We start from the raw sequence: 17,219 nt of genomic DNA on the forward strand, positions 1-17,219 counted from the left end.
CCCTCCCTCTTCCCCCCCCCCCCCGTCCCCCTGTCCCCCAGGTGGTGGAAGTGTACGGGCTGCTAGCTTTAGGCATGTCTCTATGGAACCAGCTGGTCCTTCCAGTTCTCTTCATGTGTTTCTGGTTAGTGCTGTTCGCTTTGCAGATCTACTCCTACTTCAGCACCAGAGACCAGCCTACCTCAAGGGAGAGGCTCCTGTTCCTATTTCTTACCAGGTAAGACCATAGCACTGGTCAGACTGTGTGAGACATCATAGATTGTAGATCACAGACTCTCTAGAGTGTCTTTTGTAGATTTATTGGGTCGTGTGACATGAGCCCTGTACACAACACAAGTATAAATATCATGTACCAAACTACTGTATAAAAAATTCTAATCTGGGATATAGAAATCATGGGTATCATTTATTTAATCTTTATGAAAGTGGACATAATTATGTAACACAAAATACAGAAACATACAATAGTAGTAAAAGTCATATTACACATTTCATTAAAAACTATTAGTTAGTTTTTGAGATACTTTGTCATGGATCATAGGGTTGGTCATAAGGAAATTTCCCCTCATTGCTTCACTAGACAAAGGCGAGTGTGAATATCCATAGCAAATTTCATGCAAGCTGACCAGTAATTGTGGAGATGCCTTATTTTGGGACAATGATGATGATAAAACTCATAGCAGTTCTACCTTGAACGTACCTGTACCAGGTAGAGATGGGCATGTCAAGCAAAAATGCTGTTGTATAGTTGCTGTGTTTTGTCATAAATTTGTGAAGTGTGTTGCCAACCGGGAAGTTGCAGAGTGCCCTCTGTTGCACAAACAATGCAGTGACCACACTCATAACACGATTGAAGGATCCATCTTCCATCTCTTTGTTTCTTTTTTAATTGTCATTTATCAGCTGTTATAAACACAGATACAAATTTATCTGCAATTAGTTCAGATTGGCCCATAATATCGGCACACCGATTTATCGGTCAGGCTCTTGTGTCACTTGTGAACAGAAATGGATGACAACATATATTACCTGTCAAATCTTAGTGCTCTTCCATCAACATATTAAGGAATCGCAGGTGGAGTTAACTTGGAATGGAAAATAGATTTTCTGTTTTTGTTGTTAACTCTTTCTTCTTTCTCCTCACCTACCATGCTCTCTCCTCCCTCTTTGTCCTCAGTATTGCAGAATGTTGTAGTACACCATACTCCCTGCTGGGTTTGGTGTTCACCGTCTCCTTCATTGCTCTGGGAGTTCTCACACTCTGCAAGTTTTACCTGCAAGGTTACAGAGCCTTTATGAATGACAACACCATGCACAGGTCAGTCAGCACAGATGTCTGTGTGGGTTTGTTAAGGGTGTCTATTGGTGTGTAGGTACAGTTTTAATCATGTTACATGTTTGTTTCCTGCCTGTCTGCAGGGGAATGACAGAAGGCATCACCCTGCTGATTCTTGCTGTCCAAACTGGCCTTATCGAGCTTCAGGTCATCCACCGAGCCTTCCTCCTCTCCATCATTCTCTTCATTGTTGTTGCTTCAATCCTGCAGTCCATGCTGGAGATCGCTGACCCCATAGTCCTGGCCCTGGGTGCATCCAGAGACAAGTAAGATACATTTACCATGCATCTTGTTTTTAACTGAGAACAAGTCTTTTTTGTTGTTTATTTTAGTTGGTTTAGTTGTCTATAATCCTCAATCTTAAACAAATGGGGTGCCACATGTCTATCAAAAATGGACTTCTGCTGAGAAAACAATTCCATTTCTCAGTATTTTTGGCATTTCAGCAATACACTTAAAGGTCAAAACTAGCTGACACATGTTTATTTATACCTTTAACGGACAGGAAATGCTTTGGAAAACAATAAAGGTACCCTGGCAGAATGTGTGTAAGCAAAATGCCCATGTTGGTACAGATTAAGCTGACTGTCTTCTCTTTTGCTCCCTCCTCTGTCTGTCTTTTAGGAGTTTGTGGAAGCACTTCAGAGCAGTGTCTCTGTGTCTGTTCCTGCTCATCTTTCCAGCCTACATGGCTTATATGATCTGTCAGTTCTTCCACATGGACTTCTGGCTTCTCATCATCATCTCCTCATCTATCCTCACCTCACTGCAGGTAACACACAAGCACCTCACACACACAGACCATAAACATACATATAAAGAAATACTTTATGATAAATTTTATTGAATTATATCAAAATGCTAAGACAATCTCCTGTGTCATACCAGGTCCTCGGCACTCTGCTGATCTACATTCTCTTCATGGTGGAGGAGTTTCGTAAGGCTCCAGTAGAGAACATGGATGAAGTTATCTACTGTGTCAACGGTACCTACAGATTGCTTGAATTCCTGGTGAGTGTCACACATGCACACACATTATACAGTACTGTAACAGGGTTTCTGCTGGGTCTTAAAAAGTCTTAAATTTACTGAAGTTTGTGTTCTAGGTCTTAAATAATTTTAAACAGGTCTTAATTTTCCAACGTCCATGTAACGCTACCTCTAATGCACATTGAAATGCTCCCGCAGTGCTCAAGTATGTTTTTTCCTCCCGTGGTGTAGTTTTTCTTTCGCTAGTCCACGCATAATTGGCTGTGTTACGACTACAAAGACCAACATGTAGCTGTCGTGTTATTGCTGCGAGTCTCTTTCGGATTTTACCACAGATATAAAACGGATTTATTTTTCAGCTATGGGGAAGTGCAACCTTAGCGTCTCTTGTCTGAAAGAAACAGAACTTAGGACTTGGTTAAACCCAGTTGCTAGAAACATATTTGAAGCTGCTTAATGAATGAGCACAGTTACTAAAATTTCACACGATCATTAATGATTTTCAGTAAGCTACGGTAACACTCAATGCATGGCTGTCTCCCTCTCCTCGTTCTTCAAAGAACGAGCGAATGTGAGGGAGAGAGGGGCAGACGCTAACGGTGAAAGTTAGCGGAGGATAAGATCAGCATTAAGTTTTCAGGTTACAGCTCTGTCCTGTACTCTACATCTTGATAGTTAAATTAAATTAGAAAGAAAGGATGGTGTTAACCAAGGAGGAGCTGAGGTTAGTAACATTAAAGCAAATTAGGGATACAAATTAGTCCTTTTAAGCTAATGAGGAGATTATTCTTTTGGATTTTGATGTACAAATGAATTGCTTGTAATTATACAGGAGGGAGGTGGTTCTCATGTTGCCAATTTTGTTTTATTTTGTTAATTTCTACAAATTTACAAAGCTGTAAATTAAGACACAAAAAGCAAACATGAATAATCCTATCTGTAATAATTCTGGGGTCATGTTATAAGGTGGTGAGGCTAAAAACAGCTTGGTGCTGCGCCATGAATGTAAAATCATTACGGAGAGCATCAAAACTAACCACATGCATTTTCCCAGATCTAATGGTTATAATTCAAAGCCAGTAGACTTCTTTAGCAAGTTTAGTTGAGCTAACGATGATTTTAGTATTCGAAGCTTCGATAGATTATTTAAACGATTCATTGATGCGTCGTTTAAGAAGTACTTTTGCTTTGCGCCGGCGGTGGCAGACATGGATTAAACGAAGCATCGAGGCAAAGAATTTGTATCTCTGCACTCACTCACACACACCTTTACCTCTGGTCTCTCACTGCAAACACACCGGCTTTCCCTGCCCCTCTCCCTGTCTGCTCCCCTGAGTTTCTCCATCAGCAGTAGGTTGTGTTTTATAAAGTCTCCGAAAAGACACAGAACTCGTCATTTTTCTGCATTTTTTCATCTGTGATCCTTTTTAATGGCAGCAGGTGCGCTGAATGCCAGCCTGTTAATTACGTAGCTATTCAGTGTCATCATCCATCCCGGTTTCATTGTTGACATCGTCCGATGCCAGTTTTGTAGACATGACCCAACCCTAATTTAAATACATTTATTTGCTTTGCAAGTAATTTTGTGACTGAATTTCCTTTGTACATTTCTTTTTTTTTTTTATGTCTTAAAAAGGTCTTAAAAAATCTTAAATTTGACTTCGTGAAACCGGCAGAAACCCTGTGTAAGGGAGCACAAACGAAAAATCAACATCTGACGAAAGGCAGTAGCATTGTTGATATACAGTATCGCATCTATGTCATTGAGGCATCTTCTACCTCACTGTCGGTGATTTCCTTCCCTGACAGGTTGCGGTGTGTGTGGTGTGCTATGGGGTGTCGGAGACGGTGTTCGGGGAGTGGAGTGTGATGGGCAGCACCATCATCCTGGTCCACTCGTACTATAATGTTTGGCTCAGAGCCCAGCTAGGCTGGCAGAGCTTCCTGCTCAGGAGGGATGCTGTAAACAAGATCAAAAGCCTCCCCACGGCTAGCAACACACAGCTGGAACAGTACAACGACATCTGTGCTATCTGCTACCAGGTATGCACTGGTTTGTGTTTATCTAAAGACAGTACATGGCCAAGAAATCATTAAAGCTAGGCTAATGTGAAATTTGATTTGATACATGTTTACATAGACCAGAGTGGTTTTGAAACAAATTAAATGTCAAAGGAAACCTAACAACACAGCCTGTTTTTGTGCTCATTCCCTCCAGGACATGAACAGTGCTGTGATCACTCCGTGTAGTCATTTCTTCCACGCTGGCTGTTTGAAGAAATGGCTTTATGTCCAGGAGACATGTCCCCTCTGCCATTCACAACTCAAGAGCCAATCACCAACCAGCACTGTCTCGAATCAAGACACCCCCGCAGCCAATCAGAACCCTGCAGGGCAGGAAGAAGCCACAGCAAATAAGAACCAGAAAGATGGTGCTCTTCCAGATAATGGGAAGGAGGAGGGAACAGTAGAGCAGGAGGGAGCTAATGGATCTGCCATGACAGCTGGAGAATCCTCCTCCTCTTCCTCCTCCTCCTCCTCCTGTGATGAGCCCTCGGCTCCCCAGAACCTGATTAAGACTCCACCATTATCTTCTTCTCCTTACCCACTGGTAACTGAATCAAAAAAACGGTCGCCCACAGATCATCCCTCTTCGTCCTCCCCTCCCACTGACACATTGGATATGCCCCCCTCTCCTAAATCTCTCTCCCCCTCCTCCACCCACACTATCACCTTCTCTCACTGCTCGTCCTCACAGCCACTGGACCAGGCAGAGGAGACCCCTGTTGAGCCTGAGCCCTCCCCTAAGCTAAACCCAGGCTTCCTACTGGACAGCCAGGAGACATCTACTGTTCCATCATCAGAGCCTGACCAGCCCACTTCCCCATCTGAGGAACAGTCTCCTCCTCCATGCAGCCTCTGAGCACCCCATTGTAAAACACGAGATGCATGCACATGTAAACACAATCTAAATACTAGATCTGCCAATGTTCTGCCTATATTCTACTTGTCCAGCAGTTGGCGATCCCATCATGTCAGAAATTCAACTCTAAACCCTTCCATATCCGGATCTAAAATCCAAAACAATCTCTAAGCAGATATTCATCATTTTTCATTATAATGCGTTCATTAGGCAATTGTCTTGGAACTGTTTTCCAGAGTTTAACTTTTATGCCCACAATCATTTCATTAGGATGTGTATAACTATTTCCATGGGGTTTTTTTTTGGGGGGGGGGGGGATTCAAAATCAACACAAAAAGGGGAACACAGTAATCTCATCTCAAAAATAATTGGTACTTCCATCAAATGTGAAATCCAGAATGAAACTGAAGTATCGCATCACTCATGTTTGCTGTTTTCTAGATTTTTTACATCAATATCAGACATTAATATAGTGACATTTCTGAAATCATGCTTTTTTTATTTTTTTTTTTTATCCCTTCTCATTTCAGGCCCAGACATTTCATGCGATGTTCGCTCCCATCCTGCCTTTGTTTGTTTCTTACATTTCATGGTATTTGGGTTTTCTCTGTAGTCCTATATGTGCCATGATGTAATGAGGAATGGGTCAGAGGATTAGAGAGCCTTGGTCGTCTAGCGATGACTGATGGTTGCATTTTAAACAGTGACAAAGTCTTAATGTTTCATAAACATTTCTCCATCGGTTTTGATAAAGAGTCTTTGGTTTTCACTGTTGGATGACAGTGGTTTATGTGTATTAGTGAATCCACTAAGCATTAACAGACTGAATGTTGATCTTGAGGCCATCACATGACCTGAAGCCTGGTGCTAAGCAGAGGATACATGGTGTGGTCTAGTTAAGTGTTGCAGTGTGAAGAAATCAGTGGTTTACATGGAGTAACCCGAATTTATTTCGTCTATCATACCACTTCAATATTTGAATCAAACTTGTTTGGCTGGTCCCAGCAAAAGCAGTTGTACTCCTCATCGCCAAACTTTTGTATTACTGTTAAAGAGATGTTATTTTTAAGATAATTTTTACATTACTCCTTTATTGGACAGCATAAAGTGCAGATGGACTGAAAACAATGCAGGGATAGAAAGAAGAGGGAGTTGACCTGCAACAGAGGCCACAGTTTGTATTTGAATCTTCAGCATTGTGAGAATGTGTGAGTGTAAATTAGCCCACAGAGCCGCCTAGGAGCCCAGACTTTGTGTTCTTAAGCTTTACTTCATTCATGGTACTCATCCGCACTCATCGTCCCAGACTCTGCTGATTTACAAACACATTCAACCAGTCCATCCAAAGTTTCAATTCCGCAATTGTTGACACGTTTTTTTAAAAGGCAGGAGCCAATCACCTGGCTTCATCCAGCTCCTTTATAAACCAATTGCATCAAAGCACCCTATGTTTTCTAAGATGATCATTATCCTCCAGCTGCTTAGTCACTTCACTCCATTAAATGTTACTACCAGCAGATTTAGCCGTTAGATTGTTGGCATTGTTTTGTTTTTCCCCCACATACGCTAGCTTGCATGCACGCTCACATACACACACACTCTCAGTTGGCTCCTGCGCTTAGTAAGAGACGCAGGGCTGTGAAAAGTGTGTAGAAAAGTCTGAGTGTTTAATAGAAAGACTTCAGAATGCTGAGTCCTGATGCACGCTTACATGTAGAGCTTGCACGCTACCAGTTACCATAGCATTGTTTTTGTCCCCAATGTGCTCTAACCTTGCTACCAATGTTTTTCTGCCATTTGTCTATTTTTTTTAATTTCCTATTTTTTGGGTTGCATTTGCACTAATGTCATTTATACTAGCAACGCTCCAAAGCCGTTCTGTGGCTGTAAGCCACCAAATACCCTCTGATGTGTTTGTGTACGAGGAAACAGCCCAATCTGTTAGTGTGTAATGTATATAAATGTTGCTCTGTATGGCATCTATATTAAACTAGAGGAGTGGTGATGTATAAATTAGATCCGGGCTTGACTTCTCCAAAGCTTCGTAGTGGTTTGATCTTCTTTGTTGCTTTACATGCCTGTAAACAAAGACAAACTTTTGTCTAAGAAGCTTTCGGGAAACGAGGCCTTGAGATCTGTGAGACCAGCCAGTGTTGTTGCATCTCCGGTCTGTATGACGCGACCTTAAGCTGGTGTGATCACTCTGGTGCCCTCTACTGTTAGGAGTGGGATCAGCATGGCGCAGACGGGCTGGAGATGCACTAGTTAACCCTCAACAGTATTACTTACTACCACTATTACTAAAGGTTATTACTATGAATGACTTTATTGTTGACATTGGAAAGTGTTGGCTGCAGGTCTGAGAATGAATACATAGTCAGTGTAGGATCCAACCTGGCCAATGCTGTTTAACTGTTTGTCTTTTTGTTTGTTTTTTAAAGAGATGACATGTAGAGTTTGATGTATTTTGCACATGTTCCTCTGAAAGGTGAACATAAGGACTTTCTGTATTCTTGAAACGGTCACAAAAATTACTGCTTCATACACACTTGGTTTTCATTGTGGAGCATTTGAACCGTGTCATGCAGAGAGATCACCTGCGGGATAAAATGTCCCATGCTCCACAAGGTGATAGATGTCATTGGCAACTGTGTATGAATTTGCATTGCAGGATTAAATGATAACTGGCAGAGAAGCCTTCCAGCTGTTTATTCCAGATATATTTGCTCTGTTGATACTCCATGTTGGAGAAATGGCAGTTGTTGCAGTTACTCTACAGACAACAAAAATTTTTTTCATAATGTCTGGGGCAGTTTTACATCAAATGTTTTAAAGGCAATCTAAGCTCAATATTTGACTATGTAACCTATTCATCTGACACCTGTAGAAAGCTTATGGACATTAAGCTTTTCTATCTTTATTTGCATTCCAGTGCATCTCTGAGATTTCCGGTGTGGAACTGACTTCATGCATCAAAATGCATCAGTGACTATTTAGGCTATTTGTGAACCAAACGAATGCACCAACCCTTCACTGCTGCTCCTTGCAGTGAGTGACATCACAGTAGCTCTTCCTGTCAGGAGCTTTAGTGTGTGTTAATATTGTAAAACGGTACCTTTGCCGTCAATCCATGCACTGTACATGTCAGTTGACGTCAGATCAAATTATATTATTGCTCTTTATTGATAACACTGTAAGCCAATGTGTCAGTGTCCCAATATGAGTGCATTATTTACTATTGAAATAGTTAAAAACTACTAGTGATGTATATTAATTTAAAATTGCCTCCATTAACTTTGAGTAACCAAGAGGAATATGAATACCTGCAGCCAGTATGATGGTCCCTGAAGTCAATGTCCCATCTGAAATCCAGGTGTTTCTGAGACTTAGTTTATCATAGTACTTAAAATCATTTCAATATAACATTGAAATTGTAAGCAAATATAATAATGGAATCTGTAGCTGCCACAGAGCTCTCTGCCCACATATTTCTTTACTGAATGCATTTTTAATGATTGTTTTGGAAAAGAAAACAGCACTGCTGTCCATTACAGTTGCCTCTGACTAACACATGTCAGTTGATGTTCAGGGAAGCTCTGACTGAGACTCCCTACAGATCTTTGTTTGATTATTTTTTTTTGACCTTTTTTTTTGGCTGATTACTTTTTCCTAAACACACACATTTAGGACCTGCTCTGTAAAACTCTGAATGCCAGTTGTATTCTGTTAAAATGCTCCATGGCTGGTTTTGGACTTTAGGCCTGGCATTGCCTTGGTTATTTTACAGAAATTGAATGTCAGAAATAAAATCAACCATCCACTCTGGACACAGCCTTTATTTTCTTTTAAATGCATGGATTTGCAATATATTTTGTAATTGTATGTATATACAGTGGTGCAGTGGTGTAGCACTTTTGTAGACATGTGAAGTGGTAATCAGTAATATATTAGTAGTAGTAGGCTTAGTGTTAAAATTTAGACTTCAAAAATAATACAGTAAAATATGACAAATATTATGCACTATACTATTAATACAATAAACCATTCAGGACACACACACTGTAAATTTGATTCAAAATTTGAAGAAGTTAGAAGCATTCAGATAATATCTAGCAGCATTTTTGCACCGCATTAATAGGAGGGAGAACCTGGTGGCGAGATCGTTTATCAACATTCACGTAAAGAGACTCATTTAAATGAGAATAACCTATGAACATGTCAATGCATATATCTGACTTTGTTTATGGTACAATCGATTGTATTTGCAACAGATTTGGTCTTGTTGTGCTTCGTGCCCGTGTAGTGCGACGGGTCAGACACATGATGGCGCTGTTGAATTGTTTTTAGACTGAGTGGAAGTTGAACCGCCGCTGGAGACACACGCCGAGGACCGTTTCTGCCACAGTACTGCAGGGACTCGTGCACAGGACTGAGTTTATACTGTTTTTTTTGTGTTGTTTTTTATTAATCTGTCATGTTGTTCCTGTTCTTTGTTGGGCGTGCATGTTTCTGTATTATTAGAGACCTTTAATTATGCATTACTTTCTTATTATTAGTTCTTTAATCCTGCTTTTGAAATCTCCAATATAACACTTCAATATTCATGTAGATGTTAGATGGCTCAAAGATGTGATGCTCAATTCAACTTCAACGTGACCTTTTTACACTAATGGCATGTGTCAAATGTAATTATTCTTACAGCCTCTTAAAATGAAAAAAAACTCCTTTAGGATCTTAGATACATCTTCAGTGAGTCTGATCAAACTTAAATGAACACATCTGAAATAAATCGATAATATTCTCTAACAGATTAGTAATTCTAAAATAGGAGGCTTTTATTTTTGCAAGAAAATTCATTGACACCATGCAATTTCATGTCATTTGCGCAAATTTTAAGAATTACATTTAGGCTAACTGTATATGAGCTGGTATGCAGAGATAAATATCTTACTTCATATTTTTGAATAAACTAACACACGTGCTTTTATCAGATCGATCCAAACACCAGAGCCTCTCAACACTCATTCACATAGGACTATTTCTTTTCCTCAGCTGTGAACACGCTTGAATCCTATATGGGCTGACCCGCCGCGGTCTCTCTCTCCCTCTATAAGCAGGAAACTGGAGCATAAAAGACTCTTATTCTCCATAATCAAGGTCAAGAGCGTTTTTCAATAACCTTTGGGAATTAAACCCTGGATCGGCGCCAGTTCGCCCTGCCAATCATTTTCACAGCCAGTTGAATAACACAAAAGTTGCTGACCTTTTGCACCTCAGCAGATCAATACGCTGTAGATTTATTAAAATGTTTCCACGGCATTATCTATTAATATTTGTATTTTGTTTTAGAGTCCCTCCCGGCGGCGTGATAAATAGTTTCAAATAACAGATGGTGCTAGAAGGAGAGACAAAGCAGCGAAATCTGGTAGCAATTATCCTCAATTATGTTCATTGTTATTTTGAGCTAATTATTGTTATTGTCACTTTTGTTTGGGAGTCTTGCGGCGCTAGCCTGCAATAAGCGGGCCTACGGAAGACAATGGAGTAACATGGATATGTTGTGATGCTGAAATATGGCTTTTATAATTGAGCCCAACCAGTTGGTCTAAATAAAACTTAGATCTAAATGTAAAGGCTGAGGGTTCATAATTCATCATGTGTCTGCAGCTGAAATGAGTAATGGTCCTGGACTGTTTGATACGCAGAGATATCAGTTGTTCGTTCTTTAAATCGTAGTTTTAGAGGCAGTAAAACCTTCTTTGTGAGGCTCTAAGACCAAGATTTAATTTAGTTAATACGGTCGATTTTTTTTTGCTGTGAGAAAGCTTTGAATAACCATTTGAAATACACATATAATTTTTTCATCTTGTCCTAAAATTTCCAACCAAAGGCTACAAAATTTAGACGTGTCTTTTTTGTTTCCTTATTTAATATTTCCATGATAATCTTAAAACACTGTGATAGCACTAGTGCCGCGCGTAAAAGTAGATTTTTAAGATAATTAAGTCGTGATTGCCCTGCAGCCGAGAAATGTCCACTTCTTCCAGCATCATGGGCGCCAGTCTGCCGCCGACTCTGCTCTGCAAAAAGGAACTTTCTATTCGATTTCCAGTGTTGTGACGCTGCGCAAGAATTAAAAGTCCACATTTAATGGGAAGAGACGTTTTTGCAAAAGGACAGAGAGGGTTCCCGGACCGGGCAGGGGAGGATAGAGGGACCGAGGAGAGGAGCACTGTGGCCGCTGCATGTGGCGGACCTGACTCCACTCTCTCCTTTGTTTGGGGGCGTCTCCTCTCTTCTCCTCTCCTCCGGTCCTGTCCCCTCCCCTATCCTCCGGTCGCCTCCCCTCTCTCCTTTCCCATCTTAGCTCCCTCTCTCTCCCCCCGGGGCGGGAGAAGCCCGTGTTTGGTTCTCAAAGAGCGTCCTTTGGGAAGAGTCACAAAGCGTTTTTACCTCAGAGAGGGAGCGGCGTGGAGAGAGCTCGAGAGTTATCCGCAGGAAGCAGCGCTGCTCTGGACACCACAGACCCGGACCACAGGGCGGAGGGAGAAGAAGAGAAAGCAAAGAGCGAAAAGAGGAAGAAAGAAGTGTCAGATAGTGATGACATCCGATCTGGGTGATATTTGATCTCTCTTTTTTGTCTGACAGCTTGACCCGTGCATCTCCAGGCGCACCAGGAGTGACTTTAAACACCTTTTCGCACTGGGTCAGTCTGCGTCCTGCCGTCCTTCTGGCGTTCTAAATCCGTGTTTTAGGGGTTTGGGCATTTTGGGTCCTGCTGTTACGCTATGATTTACCCTCTGTTTTAGCACACATTCCTTCCTCGGGACTAGAATTGGAGTAATAAACATCCAACTGTTTGATTTCCAGCGAAGCGCACGCAGCAGCCGCAGCAAACAGCACACGCACGCTGCTCCTCTTGAATAAGAGTGAAGGATCTACAGGAGAACAAGTGCACAGCCAAGCGGGGAGAGACTGAGAAACAGAAGGACAGTCACCGAGCTTCGGAGGTTTGTTAATGTTTGGGATCCAGGAGAGCATCCAGAGAAGCGGCAGCAGCCTGAAGGAGGAGCCGCTGGGAGGCATGAACACTGTCCGGAGCTGGATGCAGGGGGGCGGCGTGCTGGACGCCAACACGGCCGCCCAAAGGTGAGCTCTACTCGGATGAAGGAGACACGCTACCGCCCTCCTTCATTTACAAAGAAACAACGAGGGTCCTAGCAGAGTTTTTCTGCCAGGACCCTGTAAAAGCCAGTGCAGGCCAGGCTGTGTTGATAGGGGATAAGCAGGCGAAGCTGCTGCCCTGAGGAAGAGTTTGGAATTTAACTGTTGCTAAAATAATTTGGCAAATTAAGATTCTTGTGCAGGATAGGCTATAATTTCCACACACAATGGATACCCTGTCAATTTTAAGACAACGTGCTAAACAGTTAATGGCAATATGTTGGTTCTACATATTTTTACGCCCATGAAACGTGCGCCTTCTGTCCGTAGTTGGCTGAGCATTAACGCAAAAGGATAAATAAATAAATCTTGTCCTATGCTTAGAGTTTAAAATAAGGGGGGAAAACTGCACGCCTTCCATCTTTTCTAAACATATTCATGGCTGTATTCGAAGGTAACAAAATTCCCCGCTTGGCCCACAGAGCCAGAGATTTAATGGATAATTCATAACGCCCAACATAAACAACTTTGATTATATTTTCAGAAAATAGAGGATTTTGGATTTATTTTTCATAAAATCGCCTCTTCTTGAAAAACAATGAGCAACAAAAGTCAGATCGAGAAAATAAAAATAATAAAATTATAATATTTTATATAATAAATAAAATTGTCCACATACTTATAGGTCCTCGTATATCTTTTTAATAAGTTACCTTTAAAAACTTTATAGCCTTTAACACTTTCTAACACCGACTCACCCACGCCTCTGTGTCCGCAGTGGAGTGGGTCTGGCCCGGGCTCACTTTGAGAAGCAGCCGCCCTCCAACCTGCGGAAGTCCAACTTCTTCCACTTCGTCCTGGCTCTGTACGACCGGCAGGGTCAGCCGGTGGAGATCGAGAGAACCAACTTCGTGGGCTTCATCGAGAAGGAGAAGGTCGGTGCACAAACTCACGGTGGTCTGATCATTGTTGAGATTATTATGCTGAGAGATTTACAATTTTGATTTTGTAAAGGCCTGATGATTCCACTGTGGTGTCTGAGATTACTGATATCAATGTTTAATGTCACATTTTAAACATATAGCCTATACACTAACTAATCAATACATTATTATTGTAATTGTTATTATTATTGTATTGTTATTATTATTGTTATAATAATAACAACCATCCTATTTTTATTTTTATTATTATTATGTAAAATATTTTAAATAAATTGGACACAGATGAAACGCCTAACCTAGGCCCCTATATGAATATATAGTTAACACATACTATTAAAACTCAAAAACGTTCTTCGATCTATTTCGTGCATTTGACAAATAGCCACCGTTTAAATAAGTTTTAATTTACAGCTGGATTCAAGACAACCACTTGTTCTATATAAACAGCGGCGGAGCAACCGGTCTCCTCATCAATTATGACACCGTTTAAATGAGATGAAATGTAGCGGGAGAATTTAGTGTTGGCTTTTTTTTTGCCCTCCAAACATAACCAGTAATTACAGAGGAATTAAAAAGCCACAATAACACCATGATTACATGTGCAGAAATTACAGGGCAGCCCGCTTTAATATGTCCGCTGTGAACATAAATCACAAGTTTATGTGTGTTGGTGTGAAGTATTCAATAACTTGGATACCTATATACATGGGCTACTACCATACTGTATATTTATACACATTTACACACACACACACACACTCACTCACTCACTCACTCTCTCTCTCTCTCTCTCTCTCTCTCTCTCTCTCTCTCTCTCTCTCTCTCTCTCTCTCTCTCTCTCTCTCTCTCTCTCTCTTCAGACATACATTTGTCCTAAAAATTTCAATAAACTTGAGTGTTTGTTGTGTGTGTTAAGGAGACAAGTGGAGAGAAGACCAATAACGGGATTCATTACCGGCTGCAGCTTCTTTACAGTAATGGTGAGCAAGGAGCCTGGCACACACACACACATACACACACACATACATACTCGCTCATACACTTAGTCATAATACATTTCAAATCAGCTTGATTGCCTGTTGTCTCCTGTTTGTGCACACAGAAAGCAGCTGATATTTTCAGAAATTTGAGGTGGAAAAATGTGAACCAGAGGGCCATCAGGCTGCCAGAGTGCGTCCATGTCACATAAACTGCAGTGTAGAGTTTCACAGTTGTGTAATTTGACCAATTTCTGCATAAATGTCACCATTTCAGAGCAGCTGTTGTGGTGTATTTCTACCAGCTTTATGGCTTCATCACTGTCACTGTCCGTTTGTCCGGTCTGAAGTGGGCTTTGTGACAGTTTGATCTGTAGTCTGCTGGTTGCATGTTTTTGTGGTAGCTGTGGATTGTGGTACTGAGGTCTATAAGCATTCAGCACAATCTACAGCTGGGAGGGAAATGACATAAACTGACACAGAACCTCTGAGATGAAGACATGCGGTCATAATAGCTACTATTTGTAAACTGTAATTTTTGATTTTAATATAATTTGCATGTGGAAATGGACATACCAAACCATTTATCAGTGATATTGACTTTAAGGTGTAGACATTTAACATCAGTATGAACCATTAATGGGTGTCTAATGGGTTCTGGGTGTATGAATCCCAGTTTTATGGAACAGAGGTTCGAGGGTGTCTGATGTTGTACGAACTGTAAAGCCCTTTGAGGCAAATTTATGATTTTGGGATATCTAAATAAAATTGACTTGAGTCAGTTTATAGTAAAAACACCCAGATGTTGAGACACATTTATTTATGCTATAAGAGCTGGTAATCTGCACCACACACACACACGCACACACACACACATACACATTTGTTGTTCTTGCATGTGTGAGCAGTTCAGCACCAAAGCATGATTATTCCCACTCGGATTGTTTTACTTGACTCATTTTTCAAGGCCTAAAGAGATGCAGTTATTCAAGATTTTTCACAAGAAAAAAGTCTGACAAAATGCATTTCATTTTGTGTATCAGAAATACGTATTTAATTTTCTTGTGGCCCCTAATATTCGGGGAAGCTTCCTGTTGTGTGTCTATCACTTATGTTTACTTAATTTGACATATTTTTTTATGCAGTTTTGTATGTTGTTCTGCTTATCTATGTAAAGTTTATGATGTTTCCCTTTTCTTCTGCATCCCAACAGGCATCAGAACAGAGCAGGACTTTTATGTTCGACTCATAGACTCCATGACTAAACAGGTAAACATGCATTTTAATACACACACACACACACACACACTCTTTCTCACAGAGGTCTGTCACCTCTCCTGTTACGTCTCTAACAATGAGCTGCTCCACTGATCCGCCTGTACTCCGCCGCCCTCCTCTATCTGCAGGCACTTGCACACACCAAAATGTGCCTTTATATGTGTGTGTGTGTGTTCTGTGGGTGGGTGTTTCCGCTCTGTGTATGTGTGTGTGTGTGTGGGTGGGGGCACACACACACTGCATGGCTCCAGGCGTTTTTGCCTGTACTTCTCTTGCTGTGATTAGAGCGAGGAGGTAGCGAGCGGGTGTTGAGGAACAGGGGCGTAATTCTGCTGCTCACAGTTGGAAGTGGAAAGATGTAACAGCACCTCTGGGATTTGGTCTGCCGAGTAGCAAGCATTTCCTGATCAGATCCAATTTTTCTGTTAATGTTTGTGTTTTTGTTTGTATGTACCTTTGTGTGAGAGAGAGACAGAGAGCAGCAGGATGAGTTAGAAGTGAGAGAGGCAGACTGAACTACAGATAGAAGACAGACGGACACTTTTAGTGTTTGTGCTCAGTGTTTCTCAGGTAAACAGTTAGAATGAGGGAGCATTGTTATGTTTTTGCATAAGAAACAGAGAGCTTTCTATCTGATGTAATGCAGTGTGTGTGTGTGTGTATGTGTGTGGTTAGCAAGGTATGAGGAGCCAAGATGTCATGCTATCCACATTTTGGGTGTGTGTTTGTGTGTGCGTGTGTGTCTGGCAGGCCTAAGGGACCACACTGTTTCCTAATAACACTGTTTAGCTTGAATTTGGTGGGGTGACAGCCAGCTACACACACACACACACACACACACACACACACACACACACACGCATACGCTCAGTTAGCCCTTGCAGTGGAAGTTCAGAGAACAGAGAGGGAATTCTGACCTCCCTAACACACACACTTACACACAATTTCATGCTCTGCATTTTTTTAGCCTACATAAAAAGATTTGTAGTTTGAAAAGGTAAAGTCATTTTTCCTCAAGACCCTGATGCCGGCAGGTGTGTGCTGCACCTGTGGGCATCTGCCTGTGTGAGGGCTGGTGTGGGTGTGTGTGGGTATGAAAGTCTGTGTGGTAGTGGAGGGTTTATAGGTGAGTGAGAGGGGAGAGATGAACAAATGGGAAGCAGCGGAGGTATTTAGTGCTGTAAATGTATATGTATAGGCACTTAGGCAAAACTGCACATAGAGCAATAAAGCATGCTCAGCTGTGTGTGTGTGTGTGTGTGCGCGCGCGCGTGTGTGTGTGTGGTTCCCAGTGGTAGAGGGAATCGAAATACTAACAGGTGGTCAAACCAAAACAGCCGTGTGGCTGGCTTAGTTGGTCAGTGATGTCATGGCCACTGTCTGTCCAACCCCAACCACGCACGCACGCACACACGCACGCACGCACACTGCTGGTGTTCCACTCATTCTTTGTCATTGTTGTCTTACTAAAAAGCTACTCCACACTAAAGACTTTGCATTGGTGTCTATCTAATATTACGTTTTAGGTATTTTAATACATAACCAACAACCAAGCTATTAATGTTTTCAGATGCTGGTGTTTTGTTTTTGTTTTTTTTAACTAAAAC

At 41.4% G+C, this 17,219-nt stretch overlaps 2 protein-coding genes across 8 annotated transcripts in view; both read left to right on the forward strand.

The window, feature by feature from the left end:
* LOC123962865 (RING finger protein 145-like) overlaps positions 1-9,076 on the forward strand; it is a 23,042-nt gene extending 13,966 nt beyond the window's left edge. For both annotated transcript variants that reach the window (XM_046039300.1, XM_046039299.1), the window contains exons 6-12: positions 42-217; positions 1,178-1,318; positions 1,420-1,602; positions 1,961-2,108; positions 2,225-2,347; positions 4,136-4,369; positions 4,545-9,076. In XM_046039300.1, the coding sequence (XP_045895256.1) occupies positions 42-217; positions 1,178-1,318; positions 1,420-1,602; positions 1,961-2,108; positions 2,225-2,347; positions 4,136-4,369; positions 4,545-5,249 (1,710 nt within the window). In that variant the 3' untranslated portion in view covers positions 5,250-9,076. The remainder of the gene's footprint in view (positions 1-41; positions 218-1,177; positions 1,319-1,419; positions 1,603-1,960; positions 2,109-2,224; positions 2,348-4,135; positions 4,370-4,544) is intronic.
* A 2,659-nt stretch (positions 9,077-11,735) lies between these two features.
* LOC123963524 (transcription factor COE1-A) overlaps positions 11,736-17,219 on the forward strand; it is an 88,394-nt gene continuing 82,910 nt past the window's right edge. For 4 of the 6 annotated variants that reach the window (XM_046040428.1, XM_046040431.1, XM_046040432.1 and 1 more), the window contains exons 1-5: positions 11,736-11,955; positions 12,120-12,398; positions 13,192-13,348; positions 14,274-14,337; positions 15,548-15,603. In XM_046040428.1, coding sequence (XP_045896384.1) covers positions 12,268-12,398; positions 13,192-13,348; positions 14,274-14,337; positions 15,548-15,603 — 408 coding nt within the window. In that variant the 5' untranslated portion in view covers positions 11,736-11,955; positions 12,120-12,267. Of the gene's footprint in view, positions 12,399-13,191; positions 13,349-14,273; positions 14,338-15,547; positions 15,604-17,219 lie in introns of all 6 variants that reach the window. The other 2 variants (XM_046040430.1, XM_046040429.1) reach the window with 2 other exon arrangements.

This window comes from Micropterus dolomieu, linkage group LG23 (assembly GCF_021292245.1).
Source record: "Micropterus dolomieu isolate WLL.071019.BEF.003 ecotype Adirondacks linkage group LG23, ASM2129224v1, whole genome shotgun sequence".
NCBI classification, from domain to species: Eukaryota; Metazoa; Chordata; class Actinopteri; order Centrarchiformes; family Centrarchidae; genus Micropterus; species Micropterus dolomieu.